This window comes from Haliotis asinina, chromosome 2 (assembly GCF_037392515.1).
Source record: "Haliotis asinina isolate JCU_RB_2024 chromosome 2, JCU_Hal_asi_v2, whole genome shotgun sequence".
Classification (NCBI taxonomy): Eukaryota; Metazoa; Mollusca; class Gastropoda; order Lepetellida; family Haliotidae; genus Haliotis; species Haliotis asinina.
The window spans coordinates 8,364,402-8,390,746 of record NC_090281.1 but is presented as its reverse complement, the minus strand read 5'-3'; the positions used below and the strand labels follow the sequence as shown (position 1 = coordinate 8,390,746).

The window sequence follows — 26,345 nt, the reverse complement described above, 5'->3', positions numbered from 1 at the left end:
TGCAAAACCCGTAGGTGCCGGTCTTCTTGCGGTGTGGTCACCCTCGGACAGCCACTTCTGGGTCAATCAGCTGTCTGGCCTGTCTGATGAACCCGTCTAAACAGTCTGATGATGGTCTGTCTTGTGCAGCTGAACGTCCTGGCAATATGCGATGGCAATATTCCGATGGCTCTCTCTCTCTGTTCCTGCGTTAGTCTCGGCATTTTTTTAGTGTTCTTTTTGTTGTATGCCTCCATGACAATACGACAACGTCTTTTATACCCATTTGTCTTGTTGATTGCATGTGCAAGAGTAAAAAAAGATGATTTACGTAAAATTTCGTGCAATGTGTGCAAAATGGTTGAGGTTGCGTTTTGGAGAATGTATCCCGCTATTTGTTTTCTTTAGACATGTTTTTCGTGAAAATAGGTATCAATTAGAACGAAGTAAATGCATAGTGACCAAATATATGGGTGTGTACTTTCTTTTGAACGAGAGTTTATAACAGACCTGCCCTTCACCTAAGTTTAGTCTACACACATGGTAAATATCACAGTACATCACCACCGCCTGTTCTGTTGCAAGTAACTTAAGAAAATGTTTTTGAAAATGAAATCCACATATACTGGCATTAAATGGATTGGCAGAAAACATACCAACTTTCCTGACAGGTTCGTTTCTTCTTGGGTAAAGAGCACTTCTTAAATGTGTTTATAACTTACTTTCCATCAATCTGTTCCAGCTTGTCGACAGGCACATTTTGGAACATGAGGTAGATACAGCTCTTTTGGTTTTCTATCATGGAGTCTGATATCTGCAAGAATGGCACACTGGCATGACAGTTTCTTCCTGAGGTAAACAACTTCACTAGCTTATACAGTCTACACTTTTGGCAAACACTCTGGACAAAAACACTAGATATATATGTATGATGTGATAGCTGACTGGGTGATTATTCATTTAACTATGCCTCAAAAATGAAAGATTTATTTCTTTACATTTAACACCTGCTAGAACTCACTGAATCCACAGTGTTCGTCCCTTACCTTGCTACAGTAAGGGTCTGGTATCTCTACAAACTCTCTCTGTAGCGGAGAAATGGCCGAGTCACACAGGTAGTTGAGCAGGACACCTATACTCATCATCTTGTACTGCTCCTAAAGGCAGATATCATGGATTTACAACTGTGCAGTTCTGGTAGGCATGTGATCAAACTGACATGGACAAACAGTGTCTGATTTATATGCATGTGATCAAACTGAAATCATGAACAATGTGGCCCTACTGACATGTATATGATCAAGCTGACATGGTTAACGCTGTGCTACTCACACGCCTGTGATCAAACTGACATGGACGTCAGTGCCCTACTTACATGAATATGGTTAAATTGACAACAGTGTCCTACTGAGAAGCATATGTTCAAACAGACATGGGCAGGTGTCCTGACAAGCATGTGAACAAGCTGACATTGAAAACAGTGTCCTACTGACAAGCATGTGATCAAGCTGACATGGAAAACAGTGTCCTACTGACAAGCATGTGATCAAGCTGACATGGACAACAGTGTCCTACTGACAAGCATGTGAACAAGCTGACATTGAAAACAGTGTCCTACTGACAAGCATGTGATCAAGCTGACATGGCCATTAGTGTCCTACTCACAGGCATATGGTCAAAATGACATGGACAACAATGTCCTACTGACAAGCATGTGATCAAACTGACAACATGCACAACAGTGTCCCAATAACAGGAATGTGATCAAAGTAACATGGACCACAGCGTCCTACTGACAAGCATGTGATCAAAATGAAATGAACAACAGTGTCCAACTGACAAGCATGTGATCAAGCTGACATGGACAACAGTGTCCTACTAACAAGCATTTCATCAAGATGACATGAACAAGTGTCCTACTGACAAGCATGTGATCAAGGTGACATAGACAACAGTGTCCTACTGACAAGCATTTCATCAAGATGACATGAACAACAGTGTCCTACTGACAGGCATGTGATCAAGCTGACATAGACAACAGTATCTTTCTGACAAGCATTTCATCACAATGACATGAACAACAGTGTCCCACTGACAGGCATGTGATCAAGCTTCAAACTGACATAATCGACAACAGTGTATGACTGACAGGCATGTGATGAAACTGACATCATCGACTATGTTTTTTTTAACTATCCTGCATATTCATATTTGATATAACAAAATTATTTGGAAGCTGAACAAACATGTTATAACAGATCTTTGAAATGTGCTTGAGGCAAGATTTTTACTAACTGTAAGTTGGTGTACACTCCTTGACTTTGGGTTTTCTAATGAACCACCACGCTGGTTGTGATCTCATAATGTAACTCCATGAATGTATGTATGGATATCAATAGTTGGAGTTGAATAGTTGTCTCACCTTGGCCTTGGGTCCTCGCCAAGCAACTCTCACCATGCCATGTTTCTCTTCATCAGAAGGATATGGTATATTTCTATGTACTGTTGAATCTAGACTTGGGACATCACTCTGCCATGGCCTGGTGAAAGTTGGCCTGGATCCCTGCAACAGCATCATACATCAACTATTGTTAGCTGAATCCAATACCTGTTCAACAGCGCCTGTACCCAATCTAAGCTGTACCCAATCCAAGCATTACAAAATCTCAGCTGTATCCAGTCTGAACTTTAAAAAATCCCAGTTGTACCCAGTCTGAACTTTAAAAATCCCAACTGTACCCAGTCCAAGCTTTAGAAAATCCCAGCTGTACCAAAACCAAGCTTCACAAAATCTCAGCTGTACCCAATCCAAGCTTCCTAAAATCTCAGCTGTACCCAATCCAAGCTTCCTAAAATCTCAGCTGTACCCAGCCCAAGCTTCCTAAAATCTGTCAGTTTTACAAAATGTCAGCTTTACCAAACCAGCAAGTATGAATATTTTTCACAAATGTACATGTGATTTGGTTAAAATACATTGAAATGCAGAACACATCACCAATGAAATGATCCAGCATCTATCATGCTACCTTCGCTACAATCCTGTCCTCCACTGGCTTGAGGGCAGCAAAGATCTTGTCCGGTGTTACCTGTCCTGTGATGATCAGACACAGATTCTCTGGTCGATAGAACTCCTTGTGGTAGCTGCACACCTGACAGGCAACAGAAAATGGTTACCATGGTAACTAAGGCTCTAACATTTGTTTTCAGAAACCCTTTTCAGGTAATTTCCAGGAAATAATATTAATTCATTTTTCCTGCAAATAGTTTTTCCTAGAACTGGACATGATGAAACTCTTAACATTTTAACATCCTTCATACAGAGTACATAATAACGGGGGCTAATTAATGAACACAGAAACAGACAACCAATAAAGATCTGGGTTAGAATTAGTCCCCAGCAACACATGCTGGTTGTAACAGGGAAATGATGTGATCTGGTGGTCAGACTTCCCGGCTGGTTGATCTATGTCACTGTAACTCGGCTGCGTATTTCTATGATCATGATGTTGATCACTGGTTTGTCTGGTCCAGACTCAAATATTTACAGACTGCTGCCATATGTACTAACCATCAAAAGCTTAGACTCACTAGTGTAAATGTAGCCACTTATAGCAGTCAACTGCTCTAAACTACATTTTGTGAAATATTCCATACTGTATATAGGTACTGAGTACACATGAACTGATGTATTGTAAGACAAATTCATAATGTTGAAAAGATTATTGTCATGAGTTCAATAAATTATGAAACTCAGTGAAAATCTTAGCAAAACTTTACATCAATATGCAGCTGTTCATATGATGATACATGTATTTGTACATGCTGTTCAGAAATGTGAACAAACCTGTGGAGGTTTCTGACTTTGAAAACAGTCATCCTTGGGGTACTTATAAGCATTAAAATATCCATTTTAAATTCCTATGACAGTTGTAACAATACGTTTCAATAAAACTTAGCTTTTGACTAGTAAGACCATCTCTGCAGAGCCCCCTCGGCCCCAACAGCCAAGAGCAGGTAACTCTAAGCGTGAACCTCATACCTCACTTTTCATACTGAACAAATGCAGACAGAATGAGAGGAGGTGGGCAGTATTCTGCTGCCGAGCTTAAAAGCCTGATAGGCTGAAAGAAATATCAAACCCGAAAGGAGCTGGTTATCTTAGGATGCTAAGATTATGGCAACTGAATGCTAACTCTGTCCTTATGAAAACAGTGAGCTCAGGATCAGATGACCACCGACCCTCCTGCTAGACGTTGCCACCACAAGAAAAGCTGCCTTCCAACTTAACAGCTGAAGAGAAAGAGACATGAAAAAGGGGACAGACAGCCAATCAATAACGGATGAAAAGTCCCACAAGCGACTAATCTGACGGACAGTCTCCTAGAAAGCGCTGCAGCAGCAGATGTTGTCCTAAGAGAACACTGTCAATAGGTGTGTGGAAAGCTGATATAGCAATGTAATGTAATCATAAAAGATCTGATACCTCGATTAAAGTCAAAGAATAGGGAACAAGAATTCACCTATTTCCACACCAACGCAGATAACAGGTCCATCTATCTTTGTATTGAACATTTGTTGAATTCCCCCACGAAGCCAGAATTATTTCTGCAACTGAAGCAGAAATTCCGCTTGCTTGGAGGTGATTACTGACAGAGGCCAAGCCACCCACTGAATTCTGTGATTGGGGTGTGATGCTCCGTTCTGGGATAGTAGATCCTGTCCAAAGGGTAATAGTACAGGAGGCTGAGCCAGAAACATGAGAATTACCAGAAACCAGCATTGGGACAACCAAAGGCATGCAAGCAGCAGATGCAGTCGAGCTGGTTGTGTGGTTAGCTGTGAGAGGACCCTGGGAATCAGTGGTATAGGTTTGAAAACTGTCAGTCTAATTGAGCTGGAGGGGGTTGGAGGAAACGGCTCTTGGATCTGGTATCTGGGGTCAAAACACCAGATTCTGATTTTTCCTATCAGAAGCAAACAGATCCACATGGAATGAACCAGACAACTGGGAGATAATCCTGAATATCTAATGATTGAGCATCCACTTGTGTGGGGCCAGGATACGTCATGAGATCACATGCTTACAAACGTTGTCCCCCAGGTGACAGACATTCATTACCTGAAAGTTGAACTGGTCACACCAGAGCAGAAACTGCCATGCCTCCTGAAGGAAAGTCGGTGACACTGTACCACCTTGCTTCAGAATATAGGTCATCCATTTCTACGAACCACTTGGTCTCGAACCTGATCCACGAAGCGTTCAAACACCACCTGGACTACTCTCAATTCTAGCACATTTATGTAGAGGTTCACCTCAATCTCCAACGAAAGGGGAACACTGTGAGGTCGTCTAAGACTCCTTCCCATCCAGAGAGGGAGGCATCTGTTTGAACTGAGACTGTCGGCATTGATAACTGCAAAGGGAGCCCTCTGGATAAGTTACAGACATCTGTCCACCATCTGGGAAGAGGAAATAACCACTCCAGACTCGTGAACAGTCTCGTACGAGGGGATGTCAATAAGTTTTGAGCCTTGCATAGAAAAACGAAAAATATTGGTATGAACCGCATCTATTTTTCAACATAGTCCCCTTGTGAGTCAAGACACTTGTTCCATCTTTTCTGCCAGTCGCTGATGCCATCTCTGTAGAAGGCGCCATTTTGGTCCTCAAACCAAGCCTCAGTAGCAGCAATAAGCTCATTATCATCCTGAAATCTACGACCACGTGAGTGTTTCTTGAGATTTGGGAACAGATGGTAATCACTTGGTGCCAGGTATGGAGAGTAGGGGGGGATGCGGCAAGATTTTGTACCCGCATTCCTGGACAGCTGCGGCTGCAACGCAAGAGGTGTGTACTGGAGCATTGTCTTGATGTAGAAGAATACCACGTCTGATCATACCCTGGTGCTTCTCCTTGATTGACTGTCGCACTTGCCTCAACAAGTTGCCATAATATTCCCCATTCATTGTTCTTCCTTTTGGTAAGTAATCTATGTGGATGACGCCTTTGCTATCCCAGAAGACTGTCGCCATTACCTTCTGCATTGATCTGGAGGCTTTGAACTTTTTGGTCCTGGGCGAAGTGACATGTTTCCATTCCATGGATTCTTGTTTGCTCTCAGGATCATAGTGGTGGATCCAGGTTTCATCACAGGTTACTAGCCTAAAGTGAAAATCTTCTGGATTCTTGTTGTATCTGGTTAGCATGGAGTTGCTTATGGTGACCCTTGTTTGCTTCATTTCATCTGTAAGCATTCTTGGCACCCATCTTGGCACACCTTAGACATGACGAGATGTTCATGAAGAATTGTCTCGATGGATCCGTGTGAAATGCCTGTGGTCTCCTCTAACTCGTGGAGTGTGATTCAATGATTTTCCAGCACAAGTCTATGCACTCTGTCAATGTTTTCCTGACTAGTGCTAGTTGTTGTTGGGCGACCTGGACAGGGGTCATCTTCAAGACTCTCTCTACCATGCTTAAATTCATTGACCCATCGTTTAATGGTAGCAGATGAAGGGGAAGACTTTCCTTTAACTGCTGAAAGCCTTTCTTCAATGTTCTTCGCCGAGTTTCCTTCAAGAACTAAAAACTTAATTACTGCTCTATACTCAATTTTATTCATTTAACTGCAGTGAGGGGGTCTCTTTCTGTCAATGTGAGCTGTTCAATAACTTTTGAGAGTAGGATACCAAAACTTATATATCACATCAGCTACACCCCAAGGTTCAATGTCGTATCATAGGCTGTGACACCTGGGTATGAAAAATGCTCAAGGCTCAAAACTTATTGACATCCCCTCGTAACTCTCGGAATGGGACCACAGCTGAGCCAGACCTGCTCAACCTCCCATGCCAAATTAAGTCCACTGTTAACACCATGTTGCTTAGCAGCTAGAGCCATACCCACACTGGTAGCATGGCGGAGGTGAGGAACTGTAATTTAACCTCCAAGACTTTGGCTGTGCAGTCTTGAGACATGGAGACTACACCGCTCCAGGTCTCAAACCACGCACCCAGAAATATCAGATCCTGTGAGATTGATAACCCAACCCAGACTAGTGAATATGCTGATCATGGAAAGTGTCTCATCTCGAATCAACGCAGGAATCAACATGAGTAGGGTGAACACCCATGGCTTTGTGGAGATGAAATTGATAGCACTTCCCGTCGAATGAGAACTGAAGGTACTTCCGAAAGTCGGGGTGCACTGAAACACAAACTTGCATGTCTTTGAGGTTGCTTGATATGAGCCAATCCCCTGCCTCTACAAATGAGATCTTGAAAATGAAAGATGGTACCTCGACAATGGTGTTCAGACCCTTGAGATATAGAATAGATCTTAACCCTACGCCGTTTCTGGTGACCACAAAATAAGTCTAATAATAACCACCTACTTTCTATCAATCTGGGACCACCTTGAAAGCTGTCCAGAGAAGACAGCACGGGAGTGCGACATATTCCTGAGAAGCCATGGACCCAATGAGGCTTGTGGCCTACCCTTAGTTGCTGACCAGCATTTTGGAATTGCTCTTCAAACAACTGATAAGCTGACATAAGGGTTTGGCTTATTTGCACCAAATGGAGGCAAGCCATGACTGTGCCTGGCTGAAGCAATAGAGGTGATAGACGGAGCAGAGTGACAGATGCATATATACAGTTGTCCACCACCCGGGGTTCCAACATCCCCTCCACCCCCAACAAGTAGCGCAGAGTTAACTCTGGCAAGTCAAACTGGCAACGTGCACCTTGCAGGAGGGGATGAATAACCTTGCTGATGTGAGAGGGTAATGTATGCAAATAATTCTCAGCCACTTTGCTGGAGGTGGATTCTTCCCTGGGAAGCCTGAAGTCCGAGGGATCTGGGCCGTCCCATGGTGGGATGTGATGGATGGCGAGTCTTGACCCTCCGCCTCCCCCCACCCTCCCCACTGAAGCAGACTGGTGTTGTAGAGTAAATCAGCACGATGACTCTCCTTAGTTTTACTGGCAAATCCCCGGCATAATGGGCTACCTTGATCACTATGAGCCTCTTCTGCCAGGCATCTGAGGCAGACCAAATGCAGATCCTGTGGCAGCAGGACCGGACTGCAGGTGACACAGTTTTCAAATGGCAAAACAGCAGAAACAGGCTATATATAAAGCAGGGACTGCACAAAACATGCACCAATACCATGTATAAAAAGATATATGGGCGATATTGATACATAATAAACCATACACAGACAAGTGTATGCCAAATCAGACACAATAATAAGTCGAAATACTGAACGACCCAGCTGTGTATGATGCAGCCATGTGTACTAGTGCTAATGATTCAACATGACTCACCTGTTTACTAAAAAAATTACATGTGAGGTATGATAAAATAAAGATGGAAGTACCATAACAGAAAGCTGACGCTACAAAACATCTACAACCTGGTACGGAAAAATATTTGAATGCTGAGAAGAACTGCCATCTTATTTATGAATGAATAAAGCAATGCACATTTTCAATCTATTGCTTGTGCAATAAAGAAAAGTACCATACATACAGTATCTGCTTCTTTGTCACTCATTTTCAGCTGGTAAGGAAGATAATCACAGCACCATAAACACACCTTGACTCACAACATGGAAAGTGAGGTACAAGATTCACACTCTGAGTTACCTGCTCTTGGCTGTTGGAGCCCAGTGGCCCTGTAGGGGTGGTTTCACAAGACAAAAGTTTTCTGTTTTGTAAATATTTCATTGAAAAATATTGCTACAACTGCCGTAGGAATTTTAAATGGACATTTTAATGCTTAAAAGTACCCCAGAGGATCTCTTTAGGAAAAGAATTGATGTGTGATCCTCATGCAATTCATCTACCAAAGGTCTGCAATTGGTTCCCCAGAAATTCATGTTCGATATGACCATATATATGTATATATGACATACAGCAAGTGCTATTAGTGAGTCTAAACTTTTTATGGGTAGTATATCTGAAACTGTTGCCGTATGCAGCATTTAACAAACAAAACAAACATGAAACAGACAGGTTCATGGACAATAAACTTCACGACATGTGTACCTTGGGGTATGATGTGCTCTCCCTGAGGTTCAGCAACATGCCTCCAGTCTCTGACTTGTAGCCACAGTGACCTGGGTACATCTCCCTCAACATAGCTAGGTGAGTGAGGCTCTCCCCTGTGTTTTCTCGTGCTTGCATCTCACAATACACTACGCCTGCATCCTCACCCTCGTCATTCACATGGTGGACTTCGGTGATGTACCCAGATTCCTGGAACATGGAAACAGAGATTTGGTGAGAGTTGGTTCAGTAAATAGTGAAAGTTGGTTGAGTGGCCAGTGAACAGTGTTTCAGTAATAAATGAGAGTTGGTTCAATAAGCGGTACAACATAGTTTAGTAATCAGTTGCAGATGATTCAGTATTCAATGAACTTTGGTGCAGTAATTAGTGACATTAGTCTGGTTCAGTACTGTGACAATAGTCTGGTTTAGTAATTGGTGATAACAGTGGTTCAGTAATTACGGACAAAAGTCTGGTTCAGTAATCAGAAACAAGTCTGGTTCAGGAATTAGTGACAATTGGTATGAGTGTGTATTTTCTGTATATTTTTGTTGTTAATTCAGTAATAATTATTATTGGGTCACAATGTTTAGTGTTTTGAATATTAAATATGATGGGTCACATTTCGTTTTAATAGCTGGTCAACACTTTCAGGATTCTGGTTTTCCAGAGTTTATCTGCTCCTAGTTTTCTATGTGTTTACTTCCGGGAGACTTATTCCAGGTTCATTCTACAGTGTTGACGATGTTCGTTTGTGCCCAAACTTTCAGGAAATGGCTAGATATATATAAATAGGCTAGTTGCCGTGTTGCGACATGGACATTTCTGGAGTTTATATCATCTGCATCCGTCAACGCCTGAATCTACATTATCTGCTGTCACACCAATCGCTGTGTTTACATTCTGCATAGCTGTTCTCTCTCACACCAAGACTTTGGTGAGTTTGCTACTACATATTTTGTCACCCATTGACTTAGATTTTGTCTCACTTGAATCGTATTTGTAATCAGCATTGTTATATTGACTTGTGACTTTGTATACCTTGCTCTCATTACATAATAATACAGAATTTGAACGTTAACGACTTGTCTTTGTTCTGTTTTGCTGGTTCACAGGGGATTTCCTACATAGTTTGTCACGGTAAATTCTTAACCGTAACACAATAGTCTGATTCAGTAATCAGGAACAACAGTCTGCTTCAGTTATCAGAAACAACTGTCTGGCTCAGTAATCAGTGACAATAAGCTGGTCCAGTAACTTGTTATTCTCAGTGACAGTAGTTTGGTTCAGTACACAGTGGCATTGGTAGAGTGCACTGGTTAGAATAGGATGTTAATATAAACCAAGGAAACAACAGCCTTTATACAAAATATGGCCCTGTATATATGGACAGTCATGAAATAGTTTTGTTTACAACACTTACCTTGAGTGTTGGATAAAGGATGTGGTCTATATAGACAGGCAGTAGTTTGAGGAACCCCTCTGATCCGGCGTTTGTCATTGTGTAACATGTGTGGTCAGTGTCTGTCCAAGCATTGGTCCCTGAAGCCAGGCACCTGTTGGCCAGGAGATCCAGGACTCCCTGAATCCACAGAACATGAGAATAATATTTCAGCAGTTCCTCACAGAGTGTAATGGTGAAAACTAATTTCTGACATTTACACAAGTATGTAGTCCTTTTACAGCAGAAAACAGATTAGCCTTTTATCAACCTGAAGGTAAAAATGGCAAAAAACAATTTTCTTCATCAAATAATCTCTACTGAACAAACTTAGTTGTGGATCCTGAACAAATTTTGGGGACATTTGTTTGAGTGAAGATTCATTACACAAATAAATTTCCCCCAAAATATTTGTGATACAAAAATATTTCTTATTTTAAACACTGAGGACATCAATTTTATATAAAAACCTCGTAAAGACTGTATTCAGTGTCACCTTGTATGGATACTGCTCGCTGCCCATGAAGATGTGGTGCTCCAGGGTGTGGGGGAGGCCGTCATCATCATGGGCCTCAGTTGCTGGCAAAAAGGGAAGGCTGAGTGAGTCAAAGATAGTGAGTGAAGAGGAGGGTGAGTGAAGAGGAAGACGAGTGAGTGAAGAGGAGGGTGAGTGAGTGAAGAGGAGGGTGAGTGAGAGTGAATGAAGAGGGTGAGTGAGTGAAGAGGAAGATGAGTGAGTGAAGAGGATGGGTGAGTGAGAGTGAGTGAAGAGGAAGGTGAGTGAGTGAAGAGGAAGATGAGTGAGTGAAGAGTGTGGGTGAGTGAGAGTGAGTGAAGAGGAAGGTGAGTGAAGAGGAAGATGAGTGAGTGAAGAGGGTGGGTGAGTGAGAGTCAGTGAAGAGGAGGGTGAGTGCAGAGGAGGGTGAGTGAGTGAAGAGGAAGATGAGTGAGTGAAGAGGGTGGGTGAGTGAGAGTCAGTGAAGAGGAGGGTGAGTGGGTGAAGAGTAAGGTGAGTGAAGAGGGTGGGTGAGAGAGAGTCAGTGAAGAGGAGGGTGAGTGAAGAGGAGGGTGAGTGAGTGAAGAAGATGAGTGAGTGAAGAGGGTGGGTGAGAGAGTGAGTGAAGAGGAGGGTGAGTGAAGAGGAAGATGAGTGAGTGAAGAGGGTGGGTGAGTGAGAGTCAGTGAAGAGGAGGGTGAGTGAAGAGGAGGGTGAGTGAGTGAAAGATATGAAATGGTTTTCAAGTTCTGTTCCAGAAACGAAGCCCACCCCTCCATTTTGAGACTAAGTCCAAAACGTTTCCATGGAAACCAAGAAAATAATAAACCAAAAAAACCTGTAAATAGCAAAAGGCACCACTTCAGCTTCTGACTGATACATCTACTAAGTTTTGCAGAAAAATATTGAACAGTTTTGGAGGTCTGCTCCGGAAACGAAACACACCTCTCACTTTCGAGACTATGTCTGAAATATGTCCATGGAAACCAAGAAAATAATAAATCACAAAAACCTGTACATAGCAAAAGGCACCACTATAGGTTCTGACTGATATATCTACCAAGTTTTGCAGAAAAATATTGAATGGTTTTTGAGTTCTGTTCCAGAAACGAAGCCCACCCCTCCATTTTGAGACTAAGTCCGAAACGTTTCCATGGAAACCAAGAAAATAAAAAACCACAAAAACCTGTACATAGCAAAAAGCACCACTTTGGGGTCTGCAACACTTATCTACCAAGTTTTAAATGCAGACATTTTGAGTTCTGTTCCGGAAACGAAACACACCTCCCTCTTTTGAGACTAAGTCAAAAACGTTTCCATGGAAACTGAGAAAATAATAAATCACTAAAACCTGGAAAGAGCAAAAGGCACCACTTTAGGTTCTGATTGATATATCTACCACGTTTTGCGGTAAAATATTGAACGGTTTTGGAGTTCTGCTCCAGAAACCAAGCCTATCCCTCCATTTTGAGACTAAGTCTGAAATGTTTCCATGGAAACTGAGAAAATAATAAATCACACAAACCTGTACACAGCAAAAGCCATCACTATAGGTTCAGACTGATATATCTAGCAAGTTTGCTGAAAAATATTGAATGGTTTTTGAGTTCTGCTCCTGAAACGAAGCCCACCCCGCCAAAATGTTCCATGGAAAAACAAAAAATATATAAAAGTCAAAAATCTGTAAATAGCAATTACTATATCTATCAAGTTTGGTCTAAAAATATTGAACCGTTTCTGAGTTATGCTCCGGAAACAAAGTCATTACGGAAGGATGGTGTATGGACGGATGGTGGATGAACGGACGGACAGATGAGGCGTCAACTAAATCCCCCCATATTACATGCTGGGGGGATAAAAATGCATATTTAAGAGTAAGTTTGATTTCTTAACACAGTTGGCAGCGATATTTTTTTGTTTTTGTATGTGTGTAAAAAGTGATGTTTAGGCATTTGCACCCGTGATGTCACAAGTTTGTGAGGACAGATACTAAGATGTATCTAAGTGTCTCCCCAGTCCCCAGTGTATAACTAAGGAATCAGATGCTGTAATGTAATGGATACATTAGGTCCCTGGCTGCATAATGTTCATAATGTACAGTGAGGCAAATCTTAATGTTAATCTAGGCTGATAAATCTTCATTTAACCAGAGCTGGGGGGTGACAAAAATGGAGCTGGAAAATGAAGCAAATGTCTCCTGTAGGAATGGTTCACGTAGGAGTGTCTCCTGTCGGAATGCCTCCTGTAGCAGTGTCTCCTGTAGGAATTGTTCATGTAGGAAAGGTTCATGTAGGAATGCCTCCTGTAGGAATAACTCCTGTAGGAGTGGTTCATGTAGGAATGCCTCCTGTAGGAATAACTCCTGTAGGAATGGTTCCTGTAGGAGTGGTTCATGTAGGAATGCCTCCTGTAGGAATGGTTCCTGTAGGAGTGGTTCATGTAGGAATGCCTCCTGTAGGAATGGTTCCTGTAGGAGTGGTTCATGTAGGACTGCCTCCTGTAGGAAAGGTTCATGTAGGAATGTCTCCTGTAGGAGTGGTTCATGTAGGAATGTCTACTGTAGGAATGCCTCCTGTAGGAATGCCTCCTGTAGGAATGGTTCATGTAGGAATGTCTACTGTAGGAATGCCTCCTGTAGGAAAGGTTCATGTAGGAATGCCTCCTGTAGGAATAACTCCTGTAGGAATGGTTCCTGTAGGAGTGGTTCATGTAGGAATGCCTCCTGTAGGAATGGTTCCTGTAGGAGTGGTTCATGTAGGAATGCCTCCTGTAGGAATGGTTCATGTAGGAATGTCTCCTGTAGGAGTGGTTCATGTAGGAATGTCTACTGTAGGAATGTCTCCTGTAGGAATGGTTCATGTAGGAATGCCTCCTGTAGGAATGGTTCCTGTAGGAGTGGTTCATGAAGGAATGCCTCCTGTAGGAATGGTTCCTGTAGGAGTGGTTCATGTAGGAATGCCTCCTGTAGGAATGGTTCCTGTAGGAGTGGTTCATGTAGGAATGCCTCCTGTAGGAATGGTTCATGTAGGAATGTCTCCTGTAGGAGTGGTTCATGTAGGAATGTCTACTGTAGGAATGCCTCCTGTAGGAATGGTTCATGTAGGAATGCCTCCTGTAGGAGTGGTTCCTGTAGGAATGCCTCCTGTAGGAATGGTTCCTGTAGGAGTGGTTCATGTAGGAATGGTTCAGTAAGAAATGGAAAATGGAATCAAACCTCACACCTTATGTCATATTTAAAGGTCACATGCAACGTAAAACACAACTTTGCAGATTCTGGTACCTTTCGGTATGCACTTACCGAAACAAATCATAAAAAATGCCAATTCAACCTATAAAGTTGAAAAAAAAACGCGATGAAAAAACGCCCGCGAAATCGGAGTTCAAACGTTTCACTAAATTCCCCCCAGCGCTGGGGGGAAAACTGGTTTCAACAGCTGTGCTGCGCTGCATCCATAACGCATGCGCAGTGAATAGGTTCGCGGAGCTTGAAACAGTATGCATGCCCAGCGTCTGAGGTCGTGAGCAGTAGTCTAATCTTGGTTGTGTACACAAACAAGTAAATGATCTACTCATTACGTAAAACAAACTTGTTGATTGTGGTAAGCAGTCTCTGTCACAGAGAAAGCTCAATGTCTGGTTCATTCACACCTAGATGTCTGCCTGCCTGTCTGCTAAAGACAACATGCAATGCACAGCTTCAATCATTGACCACGTGCAATTTGAACTTAACACCTATCACAGTATACGACATAAAGAAAATAAGTTGATTTATGACTCGCGCACCCGAGTCCCGTCTCTGCCACATTATGTAATTAGGCACGTGTGATACACATGACATGTTTTTATGTCTGTGGGTTGCAAACAAACTACATTCACTTTTTTTCGGATGACTGGATCTGACGGAACCTGGTGTAAACTCGTGTCAGTTTCAAGTCCTGCCTTGTACTTGGACGAATGACACATTCCAGCCACGCAGTAGTTTACCATGTCTACTGACATGATTTTTTATTGGATCGAGCGCAAATACAGAGAACATGTATTTTCAAAACCTAACATCTCTATATACATTCTTCATGGATAACGACTTGTTTTAGTGTGTATGATTTTGTTTGACAACAGTATATGAATGCATACTGAAACGACGCATCAAGTACACACAAAGAAGTTGTTATCCATAAAGAATCTTACTTTCTTGTGACTCGCTATACTTCTAAAATGCCCATCAAACAGATCATCTGTCTGTACACACAATGAACCCTCAGCAGATCAGCAAATGAAACAGCCAATCAGAATCCGTCGTTACACTTGAGTGCACATCCAGGTGCTAAGACTGGGTTCGGTCTCCCGATGGCTTCGTTTCAGGGGAAGTAAGCCCAAGTACAAAATATTGCACTTTTGAATCACGATTGTACGCTTATAATTTTGTTTATTTGTTTTTTTTGAAGCAGCAATGTATATTATATGTCATGAATAAGTGATAAATGTGTTTTAATCATGTTTGATTTTTTGGTTGCATGTGACCTTTAAGTCTTTGAGTTGCAAAGTGCGACAAAGATTTCAACATCTCACTTCCCATCTTCAGCTAACAATGACATTCACAACTGTATTTACATATTTACCTCCCGTTGACTGCACAACGACACACCCACCCACCCTGTCCCCAAGACAGGTTATGGAGTAGAATAGAGATATAAAAAATATTATAAATAATGTATCATAGAACACCAAATATCAGCATGGGGCATTCATAAAGAATTCTTACAAATTGCTCTGCATGGCGAGCTAAAACGACTGTCGGAAACAACTGTAAATGGAAACATTTATTCATGACTATCATCATGAAAATTGTTTCACTGATAAGAATCTACATGAACAATGTGATATATAAAGTTTCAATTTTAACACAAAGTAAAACAAAAATGTGCCTTAATTCATTGGCTGTTTTTAAATTATATCCGGAACCTCTTTAAATAGTATTCTCTATATGAATGTGTCACCACTCACCAGCAATGTAAACTGTCAGTATCTTGTGGACCTTTCTGGCATTACTGCTCACACTGTCATAGTGAGTTTTAAAATATCTTTAGATAACTGACTGACATTTTCTTCAGGAATATTGATCTCTATGATCTGATTCGATAACTTCTCTATCGGCCCAGAAGCTAATTATGAGTGGGGCATGCAGTACAACAAATACAGTAACATTCAAGTTTAGGACAATCAAATTAACACTTACGATTTATGGTGTTACTAAAATCTTAAAATGGATGAACATGTAACTTGGTAAAGTTTCTTTTCATTTGGGGCAGAGACAAAACATACAAAACATACAAAACATACAAAACATACAAAACATGTCCAACAGTATCCAAGAAATAGATGAAACCGAAATTGAAAATCATTCGTGGCAAATTGAAAAAATAAATGGGCTTCACATATTGTGTCCATGTGGGGTACTGAACCTGTCTTCAGCATAACAGGTGAACACTTTAACCACTAGGCTACCATACTCCTTAAAATGACCCACTGGTTACATATCAATGTAAAGTCATACAGAGTTGTTTCCCCTCAGATGTGACATAGGGTTTTTTTTAAAGGGGCACTGATGCGGAGCGAATAATGCTTCTCGCCAACGGTCGCAAATTGGTCAGCGCCCACTCCTTCGACCGTGACGGACAAAGGAACTGGGCTCCTGTCCATATTAGCAAAATTTCTTCACTTAAACAGTCAGGAGGCCGGATGCCCATCACATGCCATTTGTTTAAAAATATCCATGGTATTCCTTGTCTGATCATAACCATATATCCCAGCAGTGTAATTCTTTTCGGATGCTTGGATGGTATACTTACTGATCCAATTTGATCCTATTTCTGTGTTTTTAACCTCGATATTTAGTCATGTTACATGAAAATATGATGTCTACAGGCACGTAGCAAGCCATTTGTTTCAGTACGGAAGATTGCAAAGCTTTATATTTAGGTAGTTTTGAGTGTTGGTTGAGCTGTGATAGCAAATAGCATACGTAAATTTTGGTAGCTATGGTAGCTACAATGGTTTATTATTTATGATAATAAAACACACAGTTGACTTATTTGAATTCTTAAACAAAAAAACGATGACCTTGGCTTTGGTAGAGAAATCTGAAAATTGTCTTACGTAAAAAAAACCTTATTTCACTTATTTACCAAAGTACACAGCAAATGCCTGTGTGTATTCCTTATGTAACGAAATTCCGTTGGTATCCTCAAAACAGTTTCGGCCCATAAGTGTTTTCAGGCTGCATGCGACACAGAGATTACATCTTCCTTGCTGTAACTCGCGTTTGATGGTGTAAACCTACACGTGTTATTTGTCATCATTCTCTTGATGGTCAATTCATGAATTTATAACAGGTATAATTAGTAATAACACCACTTCGGTTACTCAACAAAGGTTCCCATTTGGCATTTCTCCTGTCTGGAGTAAATACTCAACATTATAAATTAAGGTCTGTAATGGCAAATGTATTGTATGTTATGTAATATGTGCATGTAAGTGATGCAAGAGGGTTTATCAGCTGAGTTACAAAAACAAACATCGATCAAAGGATTAACCGATAACACACTGATTGATTAATTACTTTTATCTTCTAGCGGATTTGTCAAAAGGCAGTGTGTGTAGATGACTACACCCTGTCGTAAAGTGTGAGTGCAAAAACAACATCCTCCCTTCAAAGAATTAACCACCCTTGCGTTGATTGATTGATTGCTCAATATTGGTCAACTAAATTACTTAGAATAGTGGACATCATACAATTAGTTGCCAGGTGTGCTATCTCGGGAGACCAATGAGAGGTTTATCTAGTTTTCATCAACGAAAGACGATGTGTTACTTTTTCGCAAATGAGACAGTTGTAAGACACGCGACACAGAGCAGGATTATTTACCAGCTGCAGATGAATGGAATACGATTTCTTTTACGTGGATATTGATGGATACATTCCTGAACAAGGTAGTAGCCTGACACTGTTGCTATAAAATTAGTCTGTTTTACATTCATCATTTGCATTTTGTTTTAATTTATTTGTTGTAGCATTCAGCAGAATCTGTATGACAGAAAACACACACTAGATCGCGTATATGTGTGAAATAGGATCCACATTGACAATCTATACAATGTATAAATGTTGCTGTTATGTTAGAAATTTACTATGAGTATAAGCAAATCGTATGTTCTTCTATTAATTTTCAGAATCATACAAATATGACAATAAACTAATTAGGGTTATGAGACAAAATATAGAGACGTACATTGGCTTCGTTATTTTTCCGTCCTAATAGTTTTTTACCATTTCTACCACTGGCAGATGATTAACCTTCAAAGTGTTTCATTTGTTTTCATAATACATTTGTAATGAAGTACAAATGACTTCACCTCAGTTGATCTGTCTATAATTAAACTATCAATTGCGCTTACGGACTGCGCAGCAGAGGTCACGAACCAGTCACGAATTCTGGGATATCATCCGGGTACTCACGGGAGAAAAACAATAACAAAAGTTTACACCAGTCCACGGAAATTGCTCCGCATCAGTGCCCCTTTAATAAAAAAACATGGTGCAGCAGTTAGTATCACAGATTAAATGAAAACACAGTCTAGGCTGGCAAAAGCTAATGTTGAATAGATAGTTATCAGCTTTTTTTAAAATAAGGACTTCTACACAAGTAAGTGTGCTCCCGTTGAAACATGACAGATGCATGTGCAAATTCTATGCAAGTGTGGAGGCCCAAACGTGATGTGCATGTCAAAGGCTTCCTTTTCGAAATTGGAGTGCATGAACAAAAAATTTACTCAATTGCAGGTGCAGACGAGGGGATACTAACCCAGACACGTGTGTTAAACTGCATGTAAACACATCTACGCGCCACTAACAACATGTCAAACGTTTGCGCACGGAATATAACTCGGTCAGACCCAAACAGTCACCGCAGAATGTTGATCGAAATCAGGACAGCGTTGTTTAAATAAAGAATCTAAATTGTTATTCTGTTACCTACCCAAACAGAAATAACCATTGACAAGAGGTCCTTCGACCTGAGCTACGAAAACAGAAATGCCAGTTTCTTTCGATCGATATTTTGACACAGGGATGCTATCATTAGCAACCACCGTAAACAGAAACTCGAAGTTATCACTGGACGTCGCCATTATGCCGCTAGAAAAGTTTCATTAAAAAGTTGGAATGATTGAATGGCTGGTTCACTAGCGTGTGATAAACATGTTTAGTCACTGATTTTGCTACATTTATGTACTTCATGAATGTGAAAGAAATATGATATTATGTCAATATCGCCGATGTATTCAGTAACAGAGAAATTAGTTCCAAAACTTAAGCTGTATTTGACACAAAATTAAAGAACTCTACTTTATGAGGAAGCAAATCCACTCTACACATAAATGTGTTTTCTTATTTTTTACGAAACTTGGCGTCATGATCTATTCCTTGTCAGTGATTCACCACAAACATTTGATCGGTACAATAGGATTCCTGAGAAAAAAACCCCAACAACCCTGAAATGACAATATTCGGGAATCATTCAATAGTTTCGCCTCTCATTTGTACCCGGATCCACAGATACCGGGTTCAAATCCTTCCTTGGCGTTGTATTTTCAATTTTATTTTTATAAAACAATCTCACCCACACTCTCAGCTCCGGCTTACTCTCTCTCTTTTCATCTTTAAAATACCACCCGCTGTGATATTACTGGAATATTGCTGAAAACCACACTCACTAAATCGTCTTTACCAGCATAGGCTATGTACTCACCCCTTTTTCAAAACCCACGAAGATCTGGCTTAGAACTATCTTCAGGACCCAGTTTCACAAAGCTATCGTAGCGCTACGTACGACTATCGTTAGTCAATGTATTGTATGTGGCGTAGGAATGCTACAAGAAGAGTTACCAGATCTTAGACTTACAAGAGCTTTGTGAAACTGGGCCCTGTAGCCCAATGATTGTTGTCGTAAGAGGCAGCTAACGGGACTAGTCACGTTGGATGACTTAGTTGACACTTTTCATCGTATCCCAATGGCGTTGATCTGTGCTCGGTGGTGGTGATCACTGAATTGTCTGGTCCAGACTCGATTACTTATTGATCGCCGTCATAATCGCTGGTATATTGCTGAATGCAGCTTCAAACTTAGTTCAATCCCATATTTCATCATTACCAGACTTTACGTATGCGATTTTAAACTTCAACATCCGGAACTAACTCCTCAGAGACTTAAGAGTTCGTCAATATCAAGGTTTCTGTTTTAGAATTATTCATGCATACTCTTATCCATAACTTTGACCTAATTCTTGGACTCCTTGTTAGTTTAGGTGGCAAATGTCCTTAAAACTGCGCGTGGGTTTTAACAAAGGAGTAATTTAGCACCATCAAGGTTACCATACCTACACTCTAGCCCTGAGTCACAATGACGACTCTACTCTAAAGTCTGTAACATAAAATTCAATCTCGCACTCATTCGATGGTTGGTATTATCACCAAGCCTACAAAATCATTCCGATGTTTATCAGTCAGTTTCAGGTACAGTTACTGCTCTTAAACCTTTGTTGTTTATCATAAGTGAGTAGTTTGGTTTGCGTTGGCTTGAGCAATGTTACATCATGGTGGGCAGCGATAGCGGTGGTGGTGATGTGTGTGTGGAGGGCGGGGGTGGGGTGGGTCACTGGATTCGAACCCCTCTTTACTGCTTGACGCGCGAAGGCCTTGTAACCATTAGGTTCATGGAGGACTTCGACACAAAGGTCAGCACACAGACCTCTAGCACACAAGTACCCGACACAAAGAGAACTACCTTGAAGGAAGGTCACTCGCTGATGTGAAATTATCGCAATGCGTCAGACTCGGAAGTCAAGTTTAGTGATTGGTCCAGTGGACTATAATCTAGATGGCGTAGATCGGTCTGGGTTTTACACGTGTGTGTGTGTGTGTGTGTGTGTGTGTGTGTGTGTGTGTGTGTGTGTGTGTGAGAGAGAGAGAGGGAGGGAGAGAGAGATAGAGAGTGTGTGTGATAGAGAGAAAGGGTGTGATTGTGCGAGTATGAGTCATCGAGTGAGTGTGCATGTGCGTGTGTGCGTGTTTATGTCCACTTATTTTCTTGAAGTGCGATTCCACCATTGTATGTTGTATACATGAACACGAAACCCTCCAAAATCTCAAATGCGTTTCTAGTTTTGAACCATCTTTTATTGAACTGTGATTGATAACTCATAAAATTTACTTTTTATTGTGAAAACTAATGCAGAAAAATTTTAATAACATGGCCAAAAAAGGTAACTCATATATATCTTGTCACCACTCGGAATTGATAGTTCAAAACCACATACGGATATTTCTTCCCCCAATCCAAACTGAGCCGGTTTTTTGTCACGTGACCCACTGCACACACGGTACATGTGACTATCGATTTGTTTCTCTGACCGGAAGCGTGGTATTGTAGCCATTGTATTTACCGTATTGTGTTTCTGTAAATATATCAAATTCACGTATAATTACAACCGAACCTTGAACTAAACAGCCGAGCGTGTCTGGCCAGCCTCGGCTCACACAGCTATCAAACACATGTACTAGCACTTTCCTGTGTTGTTCAGGTAACTAGCACACATGCACTATATACATCTGTAGGGGCCAGTAGTGTTCAACTTTTGGTTCGTCTGATTCTTATGGACAAAAGTGAAAGGAATTACTTTTCTTTTTAAGCAATTATTTTCATTTCATTTGTTATCAATTCCTGAACAACACAAACATCAGCCTATGTTTTGGTTGCGACATGCAAATTAATGTTATGTTATATGGTCAGTTACCACAACAATATACTGAGTCATTGCGATCACTCCATGAAAAACCTGTAATTGAGCGAATATTTTCCCCAAGGTCATCTGTGCTTTGTCATAAATCCACTGAAAACATGTGATGTATATGCCGTGGCAGATGTACAGAAGACATGGGGAGCAACGGATAAGTCCACAAATCGTGGTTTTATATAAGCAGGGAGCCTATATATAGAGTATCCCTGATATAAGTAAGAATACTTACATCATCGATCCTGTATATGGAGATTCTGCGTGACACACTGTCCCGGATTATACTGCAGCCATTGTGTCGTATGATGTCCAGTTTTGATTGTGGAAGCGTCGGTGGTGTTGAATGCGGATGTTAGTGAAGTGTGTGTGTGTGTGTGTGTGTGTGTGTGTGTGTGTGTGTGTGAGTGGGAGGGAGAGAGACATAGAGAGATAAAGTGTGTTTGTGAGTGAAGTGTGTGTGTGTGAGTGAGAGACAGAGAGAGAGAGAAAGTGTGTTTGTGAGTGAAGTATGCGTGTGTGTGAGTGAGAGAGACAGAGAGAGAGAAAGTGTTTGTGAATGAAGTGTGTTTGTGTTTGTGTGTGTGTTTGAGAGTGAGAGAGAGAGAGAAAGTGTATTTGTGAGTGAAGTGTGTGTGTTTGTGTATGTGAGTGAGAGAGAGAGAAAGTGTGTTTGTGAGTGAAGTGTGTTTGTGAGTGAAGTGTGTTTGTGAGTGAAGTGTGTTTGTGAGTGAAGTGTGTGTGTGTGTGTGTGTGTGTGTGTGTGTGTGTGTGTGTGTGTGTGTGTGTGTGTGTGTGTGTGTGTGTGTGTGTGTGTGTGTGTGTGTGTTGTAAATTGTGGATGTTAGTTTGTGGTTGGTGTTGGTTGTTAATATAAAGATGAGCGTGCATGTTGGTGTGTGGTTAGAGTAGTGTTGAATGTGGATGTTAGTGTATGAGTGGTGTTGAATTTGGACGTTAGTGTATGGGTGGTGTTGAATGTGGATGTCAATGTATGTGTGGTTTTGAATGTGGATGTTGGTGTGTGGGTGGTGCTTACCGACGATGTTACAGTGTCATGGTTACTTGAATATGTGACTGTATCGGTTCTGCTTCCTATCTAGCCGTGTTAAGGCTTTTTGCCATGGGTAATGAATGAAACCTTTCGAGGTGAATGTGGTTTTCAATAAATGAATGAATGTTGGAATGTTGCTATCAGTGAATGCATTGGTGGTGGGTGTTGTCAGTGAATGCATGGTTGGTGGATGTTGTCTGTGAATGCATTGGTCTGGGAAGTTGTCAGTGACTGCATGGGTGGTTGATGTTGTCGGTGACTGCACGGGTGCTGGCTGTTGTCAGTGAATGCATTGGTGGTGGATGTTGTCAGTGAATGCATAGGTGGTGGATGTTGTCAGTGAATGCATTGGTGGTGGATGTCAGTGAATGCATGGGTGGTGGATGTTGTCATTGAATGCAGGGTTGGTGGATGTTGTTAGTGAATGCATGGGTGTTGGATGTTGTCATTAAATGCATGGTTGGTGGATGTTGTCATTGAATGCATTGGTGGTTGATGTTGTCAGTGAATGCATCGGTGTGGGATGTTGTCAGTGAATACATGGGTTTTGGATGTCAGTGAATGCATTGGCGTTGGATGTTGTCAGTGAATGCATGGGTGTTGGATGTTGTCAGTGAAAGCATTGGTTGAGGGTGTTTTCCAGTGAATGCTTGGGTGGTGTGTGTTATCAGTGAATGCGTTGGTGGTGGGTGTTTTCAGTGAATGCCTTGGTTGTGGGTGTTGTCAGTGAATGCATTGGTGGTGGATGTTGTCAGTGAATGCATTGGTTGTGGGTGTTGTCAGTGAATACTTGGGTTTTGTGTTATCAGTGAATGTGGTGGGTGTTTTCAGTGATGCATTGGTTGTGGGTGTTTTCAGTGAATGTGGTGGATGTTGTCAGTGAATGCATTGGTTGTGGGTGTTGTCAATGAATACTTGGGTGGTGTGTTATTAGTGAATGTGGTGGGTGTTTTCAGTGATGCATTGGTTGTGGGTGTTTTCAGTGAATGTGGTGGGTGTTGTCAGTGAATACATGGGTGGTGGATATTGACAGTGAATGCATGGGTGATGAACCGTGTTTTATCGGCATGAGTAGATAAGTGCGGTTAGCAATGAACGTATGGAAGATTACCATTTGTGTCGATGAACGGATGTATGTTGTAAATTGATGCACGAGTGGTTAATGTTCTTTTTATCAGTGGATGCATGAGCGGTGAATGTCGTCAATGAATGATTGGGTGTTGAATGTTTTTAACAATCCATGCGATAGTGTTTAATGTGATGGTGGGTAAGTGTTGTTGTCAATGAATGATTGGGTGTTGAATGTTTTTAACAATCCATGCGATAGTGTTTAATGTGATGGTGGGTAAGTGTTGTTGTCAATGCATGTGTGAATGCATAGTTGTTGCATGCTGTCTGTGTAAGAGTAGATGGGTGACCTATGCGGTTGTGCGCATTCGAAAAGATGTAAGGGGTTCAGTTCGTTCCCACATGGTACAATGTGCGAACCCTATTTCTGGGGTCTCTGTCGTGGTATCGCTGGAATACTGCTAAAACCGGCGTAAAACAAAATTCACTCACTTACTCTGTGAGAAATCTTAACAGAATCAACCATGTGACGATCGAACGCTTTTACCACTAGGCTACCATTGCCTAGGGAAACGAACATGCTGACCGTCCAACAGATGGTCAAATAATGAACTAATCTGCCCTTAAACCACTCCCCTGGAGCAATTCACCTTTAATACGTCCCACGCTTATCAATAGATTTCAGTGGCAATATATATCAGGAATGACGGTACAATCTGTTCCCCATTTCCCAGGTTTACTCGGCTTATGAACTGATATCCTACTGAGAGGTATCTAATTGAGATTAAGTCGACATTGTCACATCGGCTGTCATATAGACCAAGAACTTTATTATCCCCTACGGCGGAACTCGATAAACAACACACTCAGTTTATCACCTGTTGCGGGAGACAGAGGATGGAGATAGTCATTTGTCCGTCCGGACTTTAAATTGATGTTATTGACGTAACGTGAACTAGAGATGTTATACTGCAGTGAAATACACGTTTATGAAGCGTGGATCAGAACGCGTTTCGTCATTTGAAATCAAAACTGGTGACTTGAGTCGGACAACAATGGAATCCTTCACCCTAGATATTGAATCGGGTGGTTGTGACTCGGAGACCTACTATACCCGGTTCAGGTCGGGGGACATACTTCTACCCCCCTTCATTGGATCAGAACAATATGGTTTGTTGTGTAGGCTTGTTTATAGATTAGTTTTATAACATTTCAAGTAATCATGTGTTGGTGTCTATTGCATGTTGATAGATGTGTTTTTTCACGAGGATTGATTTCGGTCTTACAACATTGTGTTCGCAGAGCAGACGACGAATATTCAACAGTCTGCATAAATTGATATTTATATATATATTCTTCTGAGAATGCATTTGCTACACAATACTAGCCGCGAGTAGTTGTGATATTGCGGCTAAAGCAACATGTACTCACACACTCACTCACTCACTCACTCACTCACAAAACAATACGTTTGAAATTATTTTGATCCATACCCACAAACAAGTTTTTGTGTATGTTTTGAGGTATTATGCATTTCGTTTCTGTAATTTATGAACTACCAAACTTTGATCCTAATCTTGAATGAGTTAAAAATCAGATAAATAAACTGTCAAAACAAATCAAGAAGTTGTTCATGTGGGGAAACAATTGTTGATGTCATATTCGTATATATCTCGATTACAAGCAGGTATTATTTTATAGTGTTCGCTCGTGAACATGGCTAAACAAAATTACTTCTTTTGATTTGATGTGCTTTTCGTTTATATTTCCCTTCAGTACATACACCAGATGTCTGGTAGATTAAGTCATGTCGTATTTCCAGTAAGGCAGTGACTTTATTTGTTGAAGCCCGACCTTGAATGCTGAAGTCGCATCCTGTCATGTGAGATTGTATCGAAGTCAGTATTGATAGTTTCGTTAAACACAGCGAAGGATGGACGATTCTACTGCACCAGATGGGGAAGGTATTGATCACTATGTCACACTGCAATCCGTTGCTGGCCCAGATCAATAACTATAACATTTGTGAACACACAAACCCCCTGCTTTATCACGGTAACGTTCAGATTCAATATTTATGCATGTTTTAGTCACATGTATTTTATATATTTTCCGATATAACAACAAAGATTTAATGGAAAGTGATTTTCACTGTGATATATAATGAAACTGCGTGGCTGAGTGGGTTAGATCGCTGACTTTGTATACTGGTGATTAGGTGCCTGACTTGGTTCGATTCAGGGAGTGAATGAAACAGATAATCAGTAATAATAAATGCAAAACGAAATGAGTATATAGATAGGTGTATTGACTACCTATGGCTCGGAAAATACAAGAACTGTTACTCTTCATTATCATGATACACACATTCGTATAATGTCGATATATATTTTGTCATATTCTAGCG

The 26,345-nt window shown here is 41.1% G+C and overlaps 1 protein-coding gene across 1 annotated transcript in view; it reads right to left on the bottom strand.

Moving 5' to 3' along the window:
* The window catches only part of LOC137273208 (uncharacterized protein C05D11.1-like), a 40,886-nt gene extending 21,714 nt beyond the window's left edge, over positions 1-19,172 (bottom strand). The window contains exons 1-8 of the mRNA XM_067805710.1: positions 19,005-19,172; positions 10,969-11,051; positions 10,455-10,613; positions 9,031-9,240; positions 3,006-3,128; positions 2,402-2,542; positions 1,026-1,136; positions 702-793 (exon numbers count right to left, since the gene is read on the bottom strand). Of these exons, the coding sequence (XP_067661811.1) occupies positions 702-793; positions 1,026-1,136; positions 2,402-2,542; positions 3,006-3,128; positions 9,031-9,240; positions 10,455-10,613; positions 10,969-11,051; positions 19,005-19,155 (1,070 nt within the window). The 5' untranslated portion in view covers positions 19,156-19,172. The remainder of the gene's footprint in view (positions 1-701; positions 794-1,025; positions 1,137-2,401; positions 2,543-3,005; positions 3,129-9,030; positions 9,241-10,454; positions 10,614-10,968; positions 11,052-19,004) is intronic.
* Between the last annotated feature and the right edge of the window lie 7,173 nt (positions 19,173-26,345).